The following is a 16,733-nucleotide window of genomic DNA, read 5'->3' as shown; positions in this document are numbered from 1 at the left end:
CATGATTTTGAAAACTATATTTAAAATCTGTGAGAAAACACAACTGTAGAGAAAAGGCAAAATCAAGCAAAAACCAAAGAAACCTCCAAAACGAAAGGAAGTGAATCAAATACACGAGGCTGCAATGCAAACCTCCGGTGCTTTGGCCCTGGAATGGCAAGTGAGCAGGTTTCACAGAAATTCTCCGTGGAAAGGAACGTCTGGGCCCCGTGTGCCATCGCTGTGTCTCCGAGTCCTGTCTCCTCACAGAGGAAAAGAAGTTGCTCGTCCAACACATCTGCCGGGCCCGCCAGGCAGGGGCCCACATCTCCAATCCGTTCGAGAACAGCCCCAGATCCCGCAGAGGTGGGCCCGGAGCGGCAGGGCGACGGGTGGGAGTCAGGCCCCGCCCCTGCCGGAGCTGTCCGAGCGGCTCACGGGGAGCGGGTGGGCCTCCGTGTTGAACACCCAGTCTTCCAGGGAGAGCATGTCATCTTCAGAGAACAGAAGATAGAGGTACCTGTGCCCCGGCAGGGAGGGGGGCCAGACACAGGCTGTCAGCGCTCTGGGGAAGGGGGCACCCACTGGGAAGGACTCTCAGGGGCCTCTGTGACAGGCCTGTGCCCAAGGGCGCAGGGAGGTCGGAGACCCCAAATCTGCCCGGAGGGCTCGTCCCCAGGAGGAGCTGTGGACGCGGAGGGGAGCACTGAGCTTTAGGTCACACAGAGCCGGTTAATCCCGGCTCTGTCCCAGCCCCTGCTCTGTACCTCCCCCCCAGCCAGCTTCCCTCAGGTGCTTTCCCCACCTGGCCCTCTTAGGACCCCGTATGGCCTAGATTCTCTTTTTTTTTGCAGGGAGGCCTGAGGGATACCCCAGGACTCGGGCTGCTTCCTTATGTACCAGGGGACTCGACACTCAAGTAGATGTCCGGGCGCTAAAACGCACAGGGAGTCGTGACTCCAGAACTGCAGGTTTCCAAGCCATGGGGATTTTTAATGGAAGGAACAGACCATCCAATCCATCCTAAAGAGCTAAAGCACAAGGGGACTGCTTTAGGGAACAGCGAGGAAACGAGGAGGCCAACTTTCGCCCCAAGAAAGGAGGGGAACAGCGCAGCAGCAGAACTGCAGCAGTGACCGGGATTGACACCATCATGGTTATTACTCTGCCCATTTCACAGAAGGGCACAGTTTCAGAGAACTTAAGTAACTTGAGGAGACAGGTTAAAGAAGTTAACTTCTCACATAGCTAATGCTTAGGGGGGTGGAGTCCAGCCCAGCCTCACTCTGCGTGGAGAAACTGGCCTGGCCCAAGGCCCGCCCCTGGATCCCAAGCCTCCATCCCTCTTGGGCCCCCCTCCTGGGACAGCAGAACTTGACTGACGGTGAAGGAAGGGACTGCTGCCCCCTCCCCCTCCCCTCTGCCCCCTCCCCCTTCCCCAAGAAAAGCCCGAGCTGCCCTCTGGGAAGAACACCGGCCGGCCGAGCCCCCAACTCACTTCAGTGTCTCCGCTAGAAAGAAAGTCTGCTGCTTGTTGTCGTGGTCGGGAACCTTACTGTATACGTCTTGGATCCCAGAGAACCCGGCTTCCGTCCGACAGTATTTCTCCAAGGCCTGAAGGAAAGGAAGGCAGCCTTGGTGTGGGGAGAGGAGAGGCCCCCCCCAAGATTCACGCCTGCCCAGCTCTCGAACAGGCAGGCCCTCCCACCCCTTGGCTGGGGACCTCAGCATTGGTGGGAGCAGCAGGCCGAATTCCTGCCGTCACCACGCTCCCTGGGCCCACGCGGAGAACTTAGTCCCTGCCCGGCCGGAGCGCTTCACCTGGTGTGAACTTAGAGGAAGCTTCTCTGCCTCTCGGGGAACTAGACTGACCTGACAGACCCACCCACAGTGGTGGACAGAGGTCAGGGAAGGGGCTGGGATTTGGGGACTGGACTCGGCACGCCCCAGGGATTCCCTGTAGAGATGTAGTCCCTGGGCCAGAGGCTGTGCCTGCCTTTTGTACAGAAATGCAAGTTTTACCCACTGAGGGTCTGTGGGTGGGGCCCAGGAGCACAAAACACTTGGCTTTCAAAGGTCAAGAACCAGGGTCTTCAGGAAAGCAGGGGGACTCTGGCCAATGAAGCATGTCAGGGAGCCTGAGCAGGGCCCACGCCCCAGCTGAGCATGTGCTCTGGGAGTGTGGCTCTCCCCACCAAGTCTGCGCCTCCAAGAGCAGTGGGCCCAGGAGAGAACAGCAGAGAAGGCTTGGCATCCATCCAAGAACCTTCTGGAATCCCCACCCCTGCCTTTGATACCTGCCCCAAAGGAGGAAGGGGATTGGGGGAGCAGAGCCCAGAGAGGGGGCTGCCCAGGGATGGGCCAGCTTCGGGGAGAGGAGGGAGGTAGGTGAGCTGGCAGCCCGTTCCTGTTTGAGAGGAGAAATCTAAAGTCACCTGTCCAGGCTTCAGTGTCAGAGAGCAGTGACCACGCGTGTGCTGGGCCACCTCTGACTGCTGCCCTGCGTTCGCCCCTCTCAGTTTGCTGACATTATTGGGCACTCAGAACACTCTTCACAAGTTCCTGGCCTGCTCCTGCCCGGCCGGGGACTCTTGGCTCTGCAACCAAACCCTGACCCTTTTTGCACTCTCAACTTTAGCCAGATGCCAGCCTGGCTTGCCCCTCCTCTTGGGTTTGGACCCTGACTGTGAATTCTCAAGGGCACCTGCCACCAGTTCACCACCCTCCCCCTGCGCCCCGCCACTCACCATCACCACTTCCCAGCCCCACTCCCTGTAGATGGGGTCGTGGGTCTGCCGCCACAGGTACATGTAACTCTCCACCACCTCGGGCCGCAGGATGTAGTAGCTCTCGCTCGTCTGCGTGGCCACGGCCTCTCTGCCTGAGTTAAACCAGAAGGCTTCGGGCCCCAGTTTGGTATCTGCAGGAATGACCAACCAGGGGGCCTGGGTCAGACCTCCCACCTCCTGCTCTTCAGGATCCCAGTGCCCCAGGAGAGACGGAAGTGGCGTGGTAGCCCTGGCCGGGGCCGGCTGGTGATGGGCTGGCATGGGCTGGCCAAAGCAACACCCTTAGGCCTCGAAACTTTTGCAGTTTAGACCCTGAGAATCCAAATGAACTTCCCAGTAGTCCGGGGAGACAAAAGTTTGGGTGGTGCTCCTCAACTGTGTATTTTGAGACATTAGCCTGAAGGATGTTACCCAGTGCTCAGCCAAGAAAGGGTTGTAGGTTTAAGCACATTTGGGCAACAGTGGGTTAAACAAAGTGAAAGCCTTCTGTCTACAGGACTTACCAGACCTTTTAATTTGCTAATATGCAATGATGCTTCTCCACAGACCCCCTTTCTCTGGGAACTGCTTTTGACACTTCCTAGAACCAGCCTTCCAGAGCTGACAGTTTGGGCGACTGCTGAGGTGGAGATGAGGGAAGATTTGCCCAGAAGGCACATATTCAGGCAGAGGGAGCTGAATAAAGAAGGCCTGATGAGGTCTGGGTTTTGTTGTCATTGTTTGGCTTTGGTCAGTTTGTTGCTGTTCCTGTTTTCTGGATGACCACCATTATAACCACCACTGCAACCACCATTTATGAGTTCAAGGGCTGTGCTGGGTGCTTTACATACATTTATTTCAATCCTTAAAAAATGCTGTTTTGGTAAGGCAGATACAATTATCTGCCTCTCGTGCATGTGGAAACTGAGGATCAGAGAGGCTATGTAATTTGTCCAAGGTTAACACAGCAAGTTGTGGCCGAGCTGGGATGTGACCCTGGATCTGTCTGATGCCCTTTCCCCAGGCTGTCCTCTCTCTCTTTCTCCCCTGGGTCTGACTCTCTAGGTCCAAAATTTAGGGTACGTGGGTCAGATCATCCTCCCTTTAATGCCTGCATATCCTGTCAGGTCAGCGGAGGGCCCAGCTCTGGTCCTAATGTGGGCCCCCCACCTCCCATTAGGGCTCAGGACCCCAAGAGGCCCTGGGTTGCTTTTTCTCAGAGACAGATTGGAGCTTTGCAGGACATGCTACTCATTCATGGAGGGCTTCATGGAAGAGGAATTAGGCAGATCCTGGCTCCTCTGAGCCTCTCAGATGGCACAGCTGCTCTTGGCCATCAGAGCACAGCCGTTTCGCCAAGCTGCTAATGGGGTGAGGGCAAGAGCGACTGCTGCAGCCATCCATGGACGAGCCGGGCTGGTTGTAACAACGTGCTCTATTAAGCGGACTGTCTTTTATGGTCTGGGCTGATTGTTCCCGACCAATAGCAAGCTTTTTATTATTCCTGAGATTTCCTATTTGTTTATGGTGCTGGCAGAGATAGCTCTTTGAAGGGAATTGAAGACCAGTTTTAAGGACCCACTGCGAATTGCTGGCTTCCTGAAAACAGCTCCAGGAGCTCTGGATTCCACTGGCGCACTCACAGACATGTTTTTGGTGGACTGTTAACACATGTCTCCCATGCTGCTGGCTGAAGGCGTGGGTCAAGTACTTCCTGTGGGGCCCAGGAGACCTGTGTTATTGTTCCCATTGAACAGATGAGAAAACAGAGGCCACCAGCTGCTGAGCGGCAGAGTGGCACTTGAGCCAGGATCTTTTACTGCAGATCTTAGGTCCTCTCCTCCAACCAAGGCTGGGTTTACAACTCAGAGTGGTGGGCCCCTTCTGGGGGCATGGGGGGCCCGGGGCTTTTTCTGAGGGGTGTTGTTTAGAAAGGCAGCACACAAGGTGGGGCTGGGCATCGGGAGACCTGGGTTCTAGCCCCGGCTTAGCTACTCATACACCATGTGGCTTTGGCTAAGCCAGTTCCCCGCTCTGGGCTGACTCAGTTTCCCCGCGTGTAAAATGAGGAGCTGGGTTCACATTCTCTCATGTGGTTTCTGAGTCTAGTGTTTGACAGTTCTGCGGTGAGTGCTGGCAGGGATGGTGCAGAAGCTCTCAAGCTTTCCGGGGGTCTTGGATCAGAGGGTGATTATGGGGTGGTGCCAGGAGGTGGTGAGACCCTCTGAATGGGAGGGTTCCAGGGAGGAAAGGCAGAGGTACGTTTACGGGTAGGGGCTCAGGGAGAAGGAATTTGCTAAAGGCTCAGGAAGCCAATGTTTCTGCCTCAGGGGCTGGAGGACCCTCTGCTCTGAGCCCCTCACATGGGAACTTGGCCGGGTCATCTCTGAGCCTCAGTTTCCTCATCTGTGTTGTGAGGGTCAGCGATGATGTATGTCAGGTGCTGAATGACACCCGGCACACACAAAGTGCTATAACACAGCACCGTGTTCCCTTTAACTGAGGGCACAATCTCTGTGCGTGGATAGCACACCCCTCATTCAGATTCCGGGTAACCTCCAAGGTGAGGCTTCCCTAAGTCCATGTGTTCCCTTCACTCACTGCCCCTCTCCTGGTCTTTCCAGTTCTTCCCGGTGTCTAGCCTCAGGCTTTCCTGCTGCCCCTTCCCCTTGCGGGGTTACCTGAGCGGGCGTACGATTCGTGGCACGTCTTGGTGATCTGGGCTGCGAGCTCTCGGTAGTGGGCCCTCTTTTCTTCCTTGGCATCCTCAGCGCCGAGGGCGATCATGCCCCCGGAGAAACAGGCCAGGTGCCCCATCTTGTGGTCCAGAATCCCCCCTCGCCACTCAGCAATGTAGGTCAGCCCCCCGGGAGAGACATTCAGCAAGTGGGTCTCTATTGCCTGGGAGCAAGGTGGGAATTGGGCAGGGAGGAAGGGCATGGGAGGGTACAGAGAAGGGAAGGGAGAGGACGGAAAATGAACATTTTGGAGACGGCAGCAAGTGCAGCTCTGTCGAGCCCTCCATCCCAGACAAAGGAGGCCTGCTGACCTTGGCTGGGGGCGGTCCCTGATGGGGCTGGTGGGAGGTTCTGCCACTCACCCAGCTGAGGCCTGGTGCTTGCTGGGGGGCTTGGACACAAGGCAGCTCCCCAGGGCCAGTCTCTTACACAGACTTTTAAAACTTCTACATTCAAAAAATTTTTGGAAAAAAAAATCTTTAAAAATTATTATCAATAAAAAAAAAAATTATTATCAATCTCCATTATATCCTCTGTTAGGGAATCTTAACCTGAAGCCCAGTTGGCCTGTGGATGGGCTGGAGGGGGTCCAGAATGCCCCTAAAATTGTATGTGACACTTTATGGCATTTTCATGGGAAGAGGGTCAGTAATATTTGATCAGATTCTCAAAAAGGACCACAGACAATAACAGCTGCCCTCTACAGGCCCTTATCACAGGTTTCCTCATTTAATGCTCACAAAAGGCAGGCACATGGGCTGTAGTGCCCTCTCTAGACACAGGGGTTGAGTGGCGTGTCCCAGGTCACCCACCACACCACGATCAGGACAAGGACCCCCAGATGCCCAAGCCCGGCTCCTTCCATTACCCAATGGCTGCTCCTTTAGGTGGCAAGGGGCTTTCAGAGCCCTCCCCTGGTCCCCCAAGAGGTGATGTTGTTGGGAAAGACTCCCAGGATGTTGGGGGGTGTAGGTGTCAGGCCATCGTGCCCCTGACTGCCTGCCGTTAGTCCCTTGGGAGCCCTGGAGACTGAGGTGATGGCGGCAGCCACCCACACAGCTGCAAGGCTGGACTCGATGGGTCCTAGTCCAGGGCGGAGCCTCTGGGGCCCTGGCCAGGCCTCTGCCTCCACTCTTGCCCTCCCGTCTATTCTCTGGGGCGGGCGGTGGGGTGCACTCTGTATGTAGTGGACCTGACTGTGTCTTGGGCCTGTTTAATGCCCTCCCATGGTTTCCAAGTGCCCTCAGACGCAAGTCCAGCAGGGACTCCGAGACTCCCTGATCTACACCCTGAGGTTTAACCTGATGCCACGGACATGGCTCCCGGGTGTAGACTCTGGTTCTAACCCCACCTCCACCAGTTCCGAGCTGTGTGACATTGCGCAGGTTCTATGTCCTCTCTGTGCCTCAATTTCCTCATGTATAATATGGGGATGAGAGCATGAACCACTTCACAGGGTTGTGAGGATTCAACAGGATGTGTCTGCAGAGCTTAGCATGTTTCTTCGCACAGAGAGGCCTCAGTAAGTGCTGGCTATTATGATTCCTCTCCAGTCTGCCCCCCAGACCCCGTCCCCGCTCCAGCCACGCCGGCGGGCCTCATTTCATTCCTGTGCCCCCCTCCCCCAGTGAACATTTCGCGAGCGCCTCTCGGTGCCAGCACTGTGCCCCGTGCAGGGAATACAGCCCTGAAGACGGGTCTGGACCTGGACTCAGGGAGCTCACCCATGGGCACAGAGACGTCCCAACAAAAGCAAATACACCCGAGAATCCCAATTTGTGATCAACATTCTGAATGAAACAAATTAAGGGGATGAGGCAGAAAAAAGCTCGGGGAAGGGGTCCTACTTTGCGGAGTGAGGTCAGAGAAGGTCTCTGCGCTGGTGACCTCCACGAAGACCTTTTCTTCCTGCCTCGGGGCTTTGTTGCAACGACTGCTTCTCCCCCAAGCTCCCATTCCAGCTCTGCTACCTCTAGCTCTGCGTTTGGGCCCCTCCAGGATGCCTCTTCCTTAGTGAGAATACCCCAGAGTCTAAACCACTGTGGCCCCATTGTGCTACTACCCTGTTATCTTTCTACGAGGTGCTATTCCCACGTGTGTGCGCCTATTTGTATACATTTCTGTGGAACGTCTGCCTTTCTCCCAGGACTCTGAGTGCCAGGTGACGGCAGAAGCCACCACTACCATCCTCCAGCCAGCGCCTGGCATGTGGCAGGTGCTCAAACAACATTCGTTCCTTGATCTGTCTTGTCCTTTGCCCTCTGCTGTAAGGCCCAGGCCGGTGGGCTGCCTGCAGGACCCTCACTGAGCAGCAGATGGGGAAGCTCTGATGAAGCGACTGGAGCGCCAGGGCACCTGCTCCCCGTGGGGAGGAGCACTGAGGCAGCCTGGAGAGCTGCCGCGTCCGGGCTGGGCCCTGGCTCCTGGGCAGAGCTGGGTCCACAGCAGCTGCTCTGCGTCGCTAAGGGTGCTGGTGAGGGAGGGGTGGCAGGGCTAGTCCCGGGCACAGAAACCTGGTTCAGTTATCACTGCCAGCACTGGGGAGAGGACACAGACATCCGGGGAGATCCCAGGAAGCTTCACACTGTAGCTGGAAATCTGTACCTTCAAGACTGTCTCCCACTGGTTATTTCTATTTGGGGTTAACCCCAAGCTAAGTAGTTGTGCTAAAGAGAAAATGATAGGCCAGTCTCTCTTTGAGGATATAATTTAGACAAGCAAATGCAAAGGTAAAAAATAAAAACCCCAAGGCTTTCCACAACCCTCAGCAAAACACAAGACAGCACAGTCGGGCAACCGACTGGTAAAAAGGCTAAAATCATAGCAAGAGACATAGTAAAGAGCTGAGTTTGAATCCCAGCTCTGCAATTTGAAAGTTGGGTGACTTTGGGCAAGTTACTTCCCTTTGCTGAAGACTCCCTTTCCTCATCTGTAAAATGGGAATAATAATTCCTGGGATGGTTATGAAGCTACTCAAAGACGCTGGCTAAGCGCCTGGCACTGACGGTTCCTTCCTCTACCTCCTGGAGGGCACCCCATCTGCACACTTCTGAGAGGGCCTTCAGGCCAGCCAGGCTCCCCTGCCATTCGGCAGCTGGTGAGTAAAGGCTGGGGCCCTGGATCCGGAGTCAGCGAGACCCGTGTTTGCGTCCTGGCTCTGCCATGTTGCTGGGTGACCTTGGGCCTTTCTGAGCCTCAGTTTCATCATCTGCAAGAAGGGGCTAAATAAGGCCAGGCACCCAGCGCACCTGCCTGGAGGAGGCTGCAGGGACAGAATCTCCCTGTTCTTCTTGCTGCCCCTCCTCCGTGACCCCGGGGTGTGCCCAGCTGATCTGTCTGAAGCCCTCACACCCACCCTAGCTGGATACTGGTCTAACCCACATACTGGAGCCCCCAGGGCAGCTTTCAAGGCTATTGCCTGGGCCCCAGCCCAGAGGTTCTGATGTCACCTTGTTGGGGTGCAGCCTGGGCATTGGGGTTTTACAGCTCCCCAGGTGATTTTTAACATGCCAACAAGGCTGACAACCACCAGAACATTCTTCAAAGCTCCAAACTTGCCAGAGGCCCAGCCTTTATCCGGGGTCAGAGACACTGCAGGCTCTTCACTGGGGAGATCAAATGTGGGAGCAAAGCTGAGTTCTAGCCTGTTCAATCAAGTACTTCTATAAAACTCCCCGTTTGCTTAAATAATTTATGGCCATTTCTTTCCTTGAAGCCTCAACTACAGTGTGCCCTGAGGGCTGGGATCTGGGCTGCTCGTGAACTTTATGTTTACTCTGCAAGGAAGGCAGAAAGGGCAGAAAGGGCCTCTCCAGGCAGCACACCTGGCCACCGCTGAACCTGACCCCTAATCCTTGACAGGAGCCGCAGGCTGCAGTGGAAGCTCGGCTCAGAAGCCTGGAGTGGATGGGGCTGAGCCAGACTGAGCTGGGACTGGAGTCCTGGGACCTGCTTCATGACTCAGGTCTTGGTGCCAGAGAGCTGGGCAGGGAAAACTCATCACTGAGCCCACAGTTTAAAGGATCCACGACTCTGGAGGCCTGTTCCAATGTGCTTCCTTTAAGGACTACCATTCCTGGCCGGATTCATGTGATCAGAGTGTAGCTAGATATCATTCATCCATCCAGTCTGCTGCCCACACCCATCCATCCACTCATATCTACCCACCTATCCACCCATATCCACCTACCCATCCATCCTTCCACCCACCCAGCCATCCATTCAATCATCCATCTGTCCACCCACCCACTCATCTTTCCCTCCCCTCTCCCTCCCTCCCTCCCTTCCTTCCTGCCTTCCCCTCATCCATTTATTTGTTCACAAAATTGTGATTGTATGCCTCCCAGGTACCAAGCACTGTTTTGGGAGTGAAGTATACAGCGAATGAGTAGACAAGATCCTTGCTCTAGACAGCTCAGGAAGATAGACAATATAACAAGTAAACAAATACACACATGTGATCATTTTAGATGCTGATAAAGGTGAAGATGACTAATAATAATAAGCCTCAGGTATGTGAGAGAGAGAGAAGCTGGGGAAGGCTAATTCAGTGGCATTTGAGTTGACCAATAAGCAGGACCCAGCCACCTGGACGATATTCCAGGTAGAAGGGACAGCAGGTACAAAAGCCCTGAGGTGGGAACGAGTCTGGTGTATCTGAGGAAGGTTGGGGACGAGAGCTCAGAGGGCAAAGGGGAGAGAGTTCAGAGTGACTGGCAGTCCCAGATCAGGGACTGTGGGCAAAGGTGAGGAGTCTGGTTTATTCGAGCGGAGCGCTAAGGGAGTCACAAGCGGAGGGACATGCGTTTACAGCTATTCTGGCTGCTGCGGAAGAACTGACTTAGAGTGGGGAGGGGTGGAGCAAGGAATCCAGTTAGCTTAGACCACGGTGGCAGCAGAATAGATCCAACCTGCTCAATGTACTTGATGAGGAAACTGAGGCCCGGAGCCTGCCCAGTGCCTTTTCTTTAGTTGGGCTCAAAGGTATCTATTGATGGGGCTGCTGGGATTCCTTAACCCCCTTCCCAAGAGCCCAGGCTAACCAACTCCCCCTCTGTCCTACAGTCTCCGTCTCTTTGGAGGGACCCATCTGAGCTTAGCATCCCTGTTCACTCCATGCCCTGCGGACAGACCAGCAGAGCTGAGGGACAGTGGGGAGAACCTGGCGGCTGGCTTTGGAGACCTGGCTCTAGCTCCAGCTCTGCCAGTTCTGAGCTGTGTGGCTTTGAGCAAGTGCCTTCCCCTCTCTGGGCCTTGGTTTCCATCCACATAAAGAGAAGGAAGAGAAGCGGATACTCCACTGAGGGAGGCCCCTCCCAGCTGGGATGTGCTAAGTATGTCACCTCTGGTTCCACAGGAAGATGGCCGAGGGTCTTGCTTTGGCAGCCTCACTTGGGGGCTCCTAGTCTGGCTGTGTTCTGGGCTCTGACACATCAACACAAACACAGACGCTGTGGTTTCTGAATCAAACTGCCTGCTGCTTCCTGTGAGACCTCGGACAAATGACTTCACCTCCTTGAGCTTGGGTTTTGCATTTGTGACATGAGGATGCTCACACGGCCCTGATGTCAAGGTGTTTGAGAGTCAAGCAACAGGCTGGGGAGGGGACTGTCTTGTCCTCCCTCTGGCCAGCTCACCGGAGGGGTGGGGTGGGGAGCAAGCCCCCCGGCTCTCAGGGACCCGCGTGGGAACTGGTGGCGAGTGACTGACCACCCATGAAGAATCAGGCGCCTGTCTTACCTCCAAGGCTTCGTAGTACATATCTTTAGCCTCCATATCTGTCTTGGCCGACATCAGCCAGGATTTGATCAAATATTCGTAAAAACTGTCCCCGAGTCCTCCAACCGAGACATGGTCTGTGAGGGGAGAGAGGACAGGAGCATTATCTCCACCTGCCGAGAACGCCGCGACTCGGTGGGGAGCGAGCATTTAATCCGCTGCCTCGGAGCCCCCAACAGAACAGGGGCTGGGAGGAAGGCATGGCCTGCAACCGGGGGAACCAGGGCCAGCTTGAGCATCATCGTCCCTCATGGAAATGCAGGGGCTCCTTCGGCTGCTATAAATCATGTCATCATGTTGCTTTTGCAGGTAGAGGATGGGGCAGGGCCTCTGGTTATTAACTGTAAATGAGTTGCATTTCTTTAAAGAGATAATCTGGTGGCAGGGAGTTCAGAGATTTTTATTACCCGGTGACAAACATGGTAATTAATGCTGGGCAGGTTCATAAAAGGCCACGGAAAGGAGCAATGAGAGGCTTAATTTAGTTGGTCAGAGCACAAAGCTGTTCTGGGAAAGCCAAGTTTAAATTTAACAAATTGGGATAAATGGGGTTCCAAGGAGCAGAGAGAAGGAAAACCGGGTTTGAGGACCCCTCCGTCCGCCCTGGTGGAGCAGGAACTCCAGGTGTGGCTGAACAGGCAGGTGTCTCCACCCAGGGCTACCCCAGGAGAGGGATGGCTGACAGAGGAGCACTTAATTACAGAAGCAAGACACGGCAATGCTTCACTCACAATTAACAACAGGGAAACATAAAGGCATTTAACAGATAAAACAAGGAGAAAACTGAGGTTCCCTGTTAAGCAGCAAGACAGTGAAGAAGGGAAGGGGGTGGATGAAGGCGGGGTGGGGGGGAATGGGAAGAGGATTTTCAGCTCCTGGAGAAAGAGGGGTTAGAAGAAGAGAGGGGAGGGAAAGTGGGTGGGGGGAGAGAGAAAGAAATAGAGAATACAGCAACAGCTACCCTTTATCGAGGGTCTACTGTGGGCCGGGAGCTTTACTGTATCATTTATAACAATCTTCCCAAGAACCCTGTAAGGTAAGCACTACGAACCCCATTTCCCAAATGGGAAAACTGAGAGTGAGCCTAAATAGCTCGGCCAAAGCCACCGACCTGGTAGAGCTCTCACTTTCTGCAGCTTTACACAGTCAACCGGAGAATGAAAACAAAGACGCAGAGAGAAAGAAAGGGCAAGTGTGAAGAGGGAGGGTCAGATCAAAAATCGGAGGATCAGACAACTGGGAACCAGGAAAGGGGGCTGACAGGAGGCCCCCACAGTAAACAGGGGCCCCCTCCAGCCCCCTCCGTAAACAAACCCTGGCCCAACAAGGGTTCAGGGACGGAAGAAGCACTTGTGAAAATGGGAACAGACCAGGTAAAGCCTGAGGCTTAGGGAGGCATGGGAGGGGGCCAGCGTGGACTGGACTTTGTTACCTGAAAAGACGGAACCAGCACGGCGTCCCCCTTGCCCCTGTTCCCAGGGGGAGGACACAGCTGGGCAAGCCCAGAGGGAGGGCAGGGCTGTGCCAGGCCCAGCATGTGGATGGCGTGTCCACGGCCGGGGCACGAGGTCTGTGCAAGGCAGGGGTGGGGAGGCCGGAAGTCAGACCGGGTCAGCCTGCACAGAAGGGGCCCCCGCTCACTGCCCTCAGCCGGGGGCACGGGCACCTCCACGCTCGTCTCCTGGGCTTGCCTCCTCTCACGGTTCCTCCGCCACCCCAAACACTGCTAGCCCCCTGCCCACTCTGTCTCACTTGTGATGACCCCTCTGCCAGGAATACCCTTCCCCACCTTGTGGGGCAGACGCCCCCTCACTGCTTCATCTCAGCTCGGAAGGGCTTCCCTCCATGTCCCCATAACACTGAGGTCCCCGCAGGGTGACTGTGAGGAGTGAGGGAAATAAGGCACCTGCACCCTCTGGCCCAGCGCCCTCCTGCAGGAAGTGCTTGGTGCAGTCGTCCCACCGTCGCTAGGTGCGAGCCTTGCCCTCGGCTGCTCCCAGCGCTGTGTCATCGGTACCTGTTTGTGGGTCTACCTCCCCTGCTAGGCTGTGGGCTGTGTGGGGAGGGACCCTGTATGACTCGCATCTATGCCCAATACCTGTGTGGCACACTCCAGATGCCCAGTAAGTCCTGAATGAGAGAAAGGCAGGCAGGTGGGGGCTGTGCTCGGAAGAGCCTTGAATGTCAAAGCCAAAGAGACTGGACTTCACCATGTGATTGCAGAGTGTGTGTGAGGGACAAGGTCAAGGGCTTCACCTGGCAGGTGTGCGCGGGAGAGGGGAGCCAGGTCAGCAGGAGTTCCACAGGTGTTTGAGATAGGACACCCTCTTGGGGATATGTGTATAGTCTCCCAGGGCCTCAGCTGCAGTGCACAGGTGGGGTGTCTTCCCCGCACCGAGGGGCGCGTGGGGAGAAGTGCAGGAGTGGGAATTAGAGACGTGGATCCACCATTAGCTCAGGGCAAGGCAGACGCCCCTGGGCCTGTCTCCTGATCTGTAAACTGTAGAAGGGAGAGTTGGTGTGCGTGAGCAGAGATGGGTTCTGCTGCTTCCTGATCGTGTCAACAACGCTCCCATCACACTTGGCAGCAGGAGGCAGCCACCCTATACGCCTGGGAATTGCCAGCGGGAAAGTAGCATGAAGCTGGGGTAGGTGGCCGGGCTGGAGCTGGCGGGCAGCTCACACTCCCACAGCCACGGGAGAGAACCTGGACCTGCCACTTCCCTCCCACTGAGGAAAGTGTGGGATTCAGGCAGTGCACAAGGAGGACAAGCCACCCCAGGGGCCAGGCCAAAGGGCTGGCAGCTCTTCGAGCTCTCAGCGGCTCTGCTAGGACTGGTCTCTTCTGTGCTTGGTGCCAGCAGGAGCCTGCTGGACCTATCCTGGCTGTGAAGTCCTAGCAGCAGGAGGGTCTCAGCCTCCCCTGCTACCCTGAAGCTCAGCTTCAGGCAGGAGTGGGGAGCAGGCAAGAGCAGAGGTCTGGGACTGGGATGCAGCCCTAATTAGCTCTTTGTCTCTTGAAGCTGCAATTTCTCTGGTTGCAAATGGGCTATGCAGAGGATTCAAGGAGAGAAAAGAATGTGAACTTAGCTTATGCAAGTTGGAATGTTATCATTTGCTGGAAAATTACACAATCATCAAAAAACAAGAACAAAAACAAAAAAAACTAAAAAGACAAAAACAGACCAAAACACCCAACGAAAACCACAGGAAACCTGGGATGACCCCAGGCGCCAAAGCCAGGGGAAGAGGAAAGCAGGCACCCCGATGATCAGGGCTTTCTTTATAACCTTCCCTCTGAAATGTGGCAGGCCTTGGATTCATATTTTATTAATATGAGACAATTTTCCATATGTGACTGACTCTGCCCGGCCTTGCGACCCCAGGTGCAGCCTGAAAAGAAAATTATGCTTCTCAGCGGGGCAGGGGAAGAGGCGGGCGGCTCCCCTGCAATTTGCCAAGGTAGCTGTTCAGGCTGGGAAGCCACACCCCTCTCCTTCTTTTTATGGGTTTTGCTGCATTGTCCTGGAGCAGCTAAGGTGGGCAGATGCTTAGTTTATCTCTTTACCCAGTCAGGCCTTGCAATTAAAGGCAGTAACGGTTATTGAACTCTCTCTTTCCATGGCCATAATCTGTAATTCAAACCTTCATTTTCTCCCGGCACTTTTGAATTTGGCAGTGTGTTTTGGTTAAAAATACTTTGCATTTCTACAAGTGGTTTTTGCAGGAGGCTCCTTGGGAGTGAGGTCATCACCAAGGAAAATTCCGGGGTCGAATTTTCTGGGTCTCCTGGATGTGGGTCATGGAGGCTCTGGGATGGAAGGACAGGCCTCTGCAGTTTCCTCACAGTATCCCTGCCGGCTGGCCAGCTGGCCTTCCAGGCCCTGCTTGCATACTTTTGGTGATGGGCGCTCATGACCTTTTGGGACAACCCACGTCATCTTTGGAAGATGAACTGAAGTCTGTTTCCTGCAGCTTCTGACCATTGCTCCCACGCCCCTCCACGGTGCACAAAGAACACACCTCCGGCTCTTCTCCCACTTTGCAGGAGAGGAAACCAAAGCTCAAAGGGATGAAGTGAATTCCCCGCAGGCATGCAGTAATTAGACTCAGGTCTACTTTGTCGCTGAGCCCTTGCTAATGCCATAACAATTGGGGCTGGAGGCAGGGAAAGGGAGAGGGGTCCTTGTTTGGGTAGAGGCAGTGGAGGTAGGGGCTCTGGGCAAGTCTTGGGAAGCCGCTAGAGGCAGGGCCCATGGAACCTGCTGCCCCCAATTTGTGCTGACTGTGATCACAGGACCAGGGCCTTGGTCAGAAGGGCAAGGCAGAGCGGTGCTTCGCGATAGGGGTGCAATCCCGGGAGCTGGAAGACTTTAACACTCCCCTGCCTGAGAGATCTTCAAATCCCATTGTTTCAGTGGGTGGAGCTGGGGGCTGTGAATGAGGCTCCACAGGTGACCCACAACTGTCTGGCCAGAAAAAAAAAAAGCCTCTGAACATGAACAGCAGGAAATCCTAGGGCCAATTCTAACAGGTTTAAGATACCAGTGATGAACTCATGATTTTTATATTGCTGTATAGTTAGGATCTGCTTAAACATTTTTTAAGAAATTAAAGTTGGAGGTAGGGAACCAGATGAAAGGGGCTGGGAGAGGATGCATGGCCTTTCTTAGAGCCGTTTTAGAGTAAACTTCTAACGGGAGTACCCCTGCAAGTTTGGGGGAGGATGAAGGGGGCTTCGGTGGGCACTGTAAGAGACGGAAGGCTGGAGACAGCTAGCATGCGGGGGATGCACAGGGCAGGGCCTCAGGAGCCAGCAGCCATCACATCCGTCACTACGGCGATGGCAACAGAAATGAACACTCCCCACGATGCCCCGAGGGTGGAGGAGGGTGGCAGGAGGGTGGTATCCAGGAGCCCCGAACCAATGCCTTGCTGGTACGTGGCTCCAATAAGTGCATTGCTCCTCACTCGGCCGGGTGCCTCGCCCCGCCAGGCCGGGAAGCTGGGCAGGAATCCGCTGGAGGAGGGGCAGCGATGCCTCTGTACTCACGTTGCATCCAGTTCCCGCTCACCGGGCTGAGGAAGTTGGGGTAGAGGCCGAAGGGCTTGTCAATATCCCTAAGGACCTTTCGGATGTTCCTGACCTGCCAAGAGATGGACACCAGGCACGTCTTCATTTTCTCCAAGAAGCCAGCTGAGTCCCAGCCCACTGAGGACTGAGGCAGCTGGTTCGGGTCCAGAGAGGAAACCATTCCGACGAGGCAGGAAGGGAGAGCTGCGTAACTAGTAGCCGGCTCCAACCCGGAGGTGTGAGTCGGTCCTGCCCCTGTGTTCAAGAGTGGGGTGCGGCCACAGTGGGGCCTGACCCTCCACCTCTGCACTGACTGCTCTGCCCGGGGCCCTGCCAGTTTCCCCTCCCCCACCTCACCCCTTCCTCATTGCATGTGGATTTTGGGGACGGGTCTTT

The 16,733-nt window shown here is 55.2% G+C and overlaps 1 protein-coding gene across 1 annotated transcript in view; it reads right to left on the bottom strand.

Annotated features, from left to right (window-relative positions):
• MAN1C1 (mannosidase alpha class 1C member 1) overlaps positions 1 to 16,733 on the bottom strand; it is a 138,393-nt gene continuing 121,660 nt past the window's right edge. Inside the window, exons 7-12 of the mRNA XM_057527437.1 lie at positions 16,317 to 16,410; positions 11,225 to 11,340; positions 5,429 to 5,648; positions 2,727 to 2,899; positions 1,478 to 1,593; positions 1 to 499 (exon numbers count right to left, since the gene is read on the bottom strand). Of these exons, the coding sequence (XP_057383420.1) occupies positions 379 to 499; positions 1,478 to 1,593; positions 2,727 to 2,899; positions 5,429 to 5,648; positions 11,225 to 11,340; positions 16,317 to 16,410 (840 nt within the window). The 3' untranslated portion in view covers positions 1 to 378. The remainder of the gene's footprint in view (positions 500 to 1,477; positions 1,594 to 2,726; positions 2,900 to 5,428; positions 5,649 to 11,224; positions 11,341 to 16,316; positions 16,411 to 16,733) is intronic.

Source organism: Balaenoptera acutorostrata, chromosome 1 (genome assembly GCF_949987535.1).
Source record: "Balaenoptera acutorostrata chromosome 1, mBalAcu1.1, whole genome shotgun sequence".
Classification (NCBI taxonomy): domain Eukaryota; kingdom Metazoa; phylum Chordata; class Mammalia; order Artiodactyla; family Balaenopteridae; genus Balaenoptera; species Balaenoptera acutorostrata.
The sequence above is the reverse complement of the archived record's forward strand: the minus strand, read 5'-3'. Positions and strand labels throughout refer to the sequence as shown.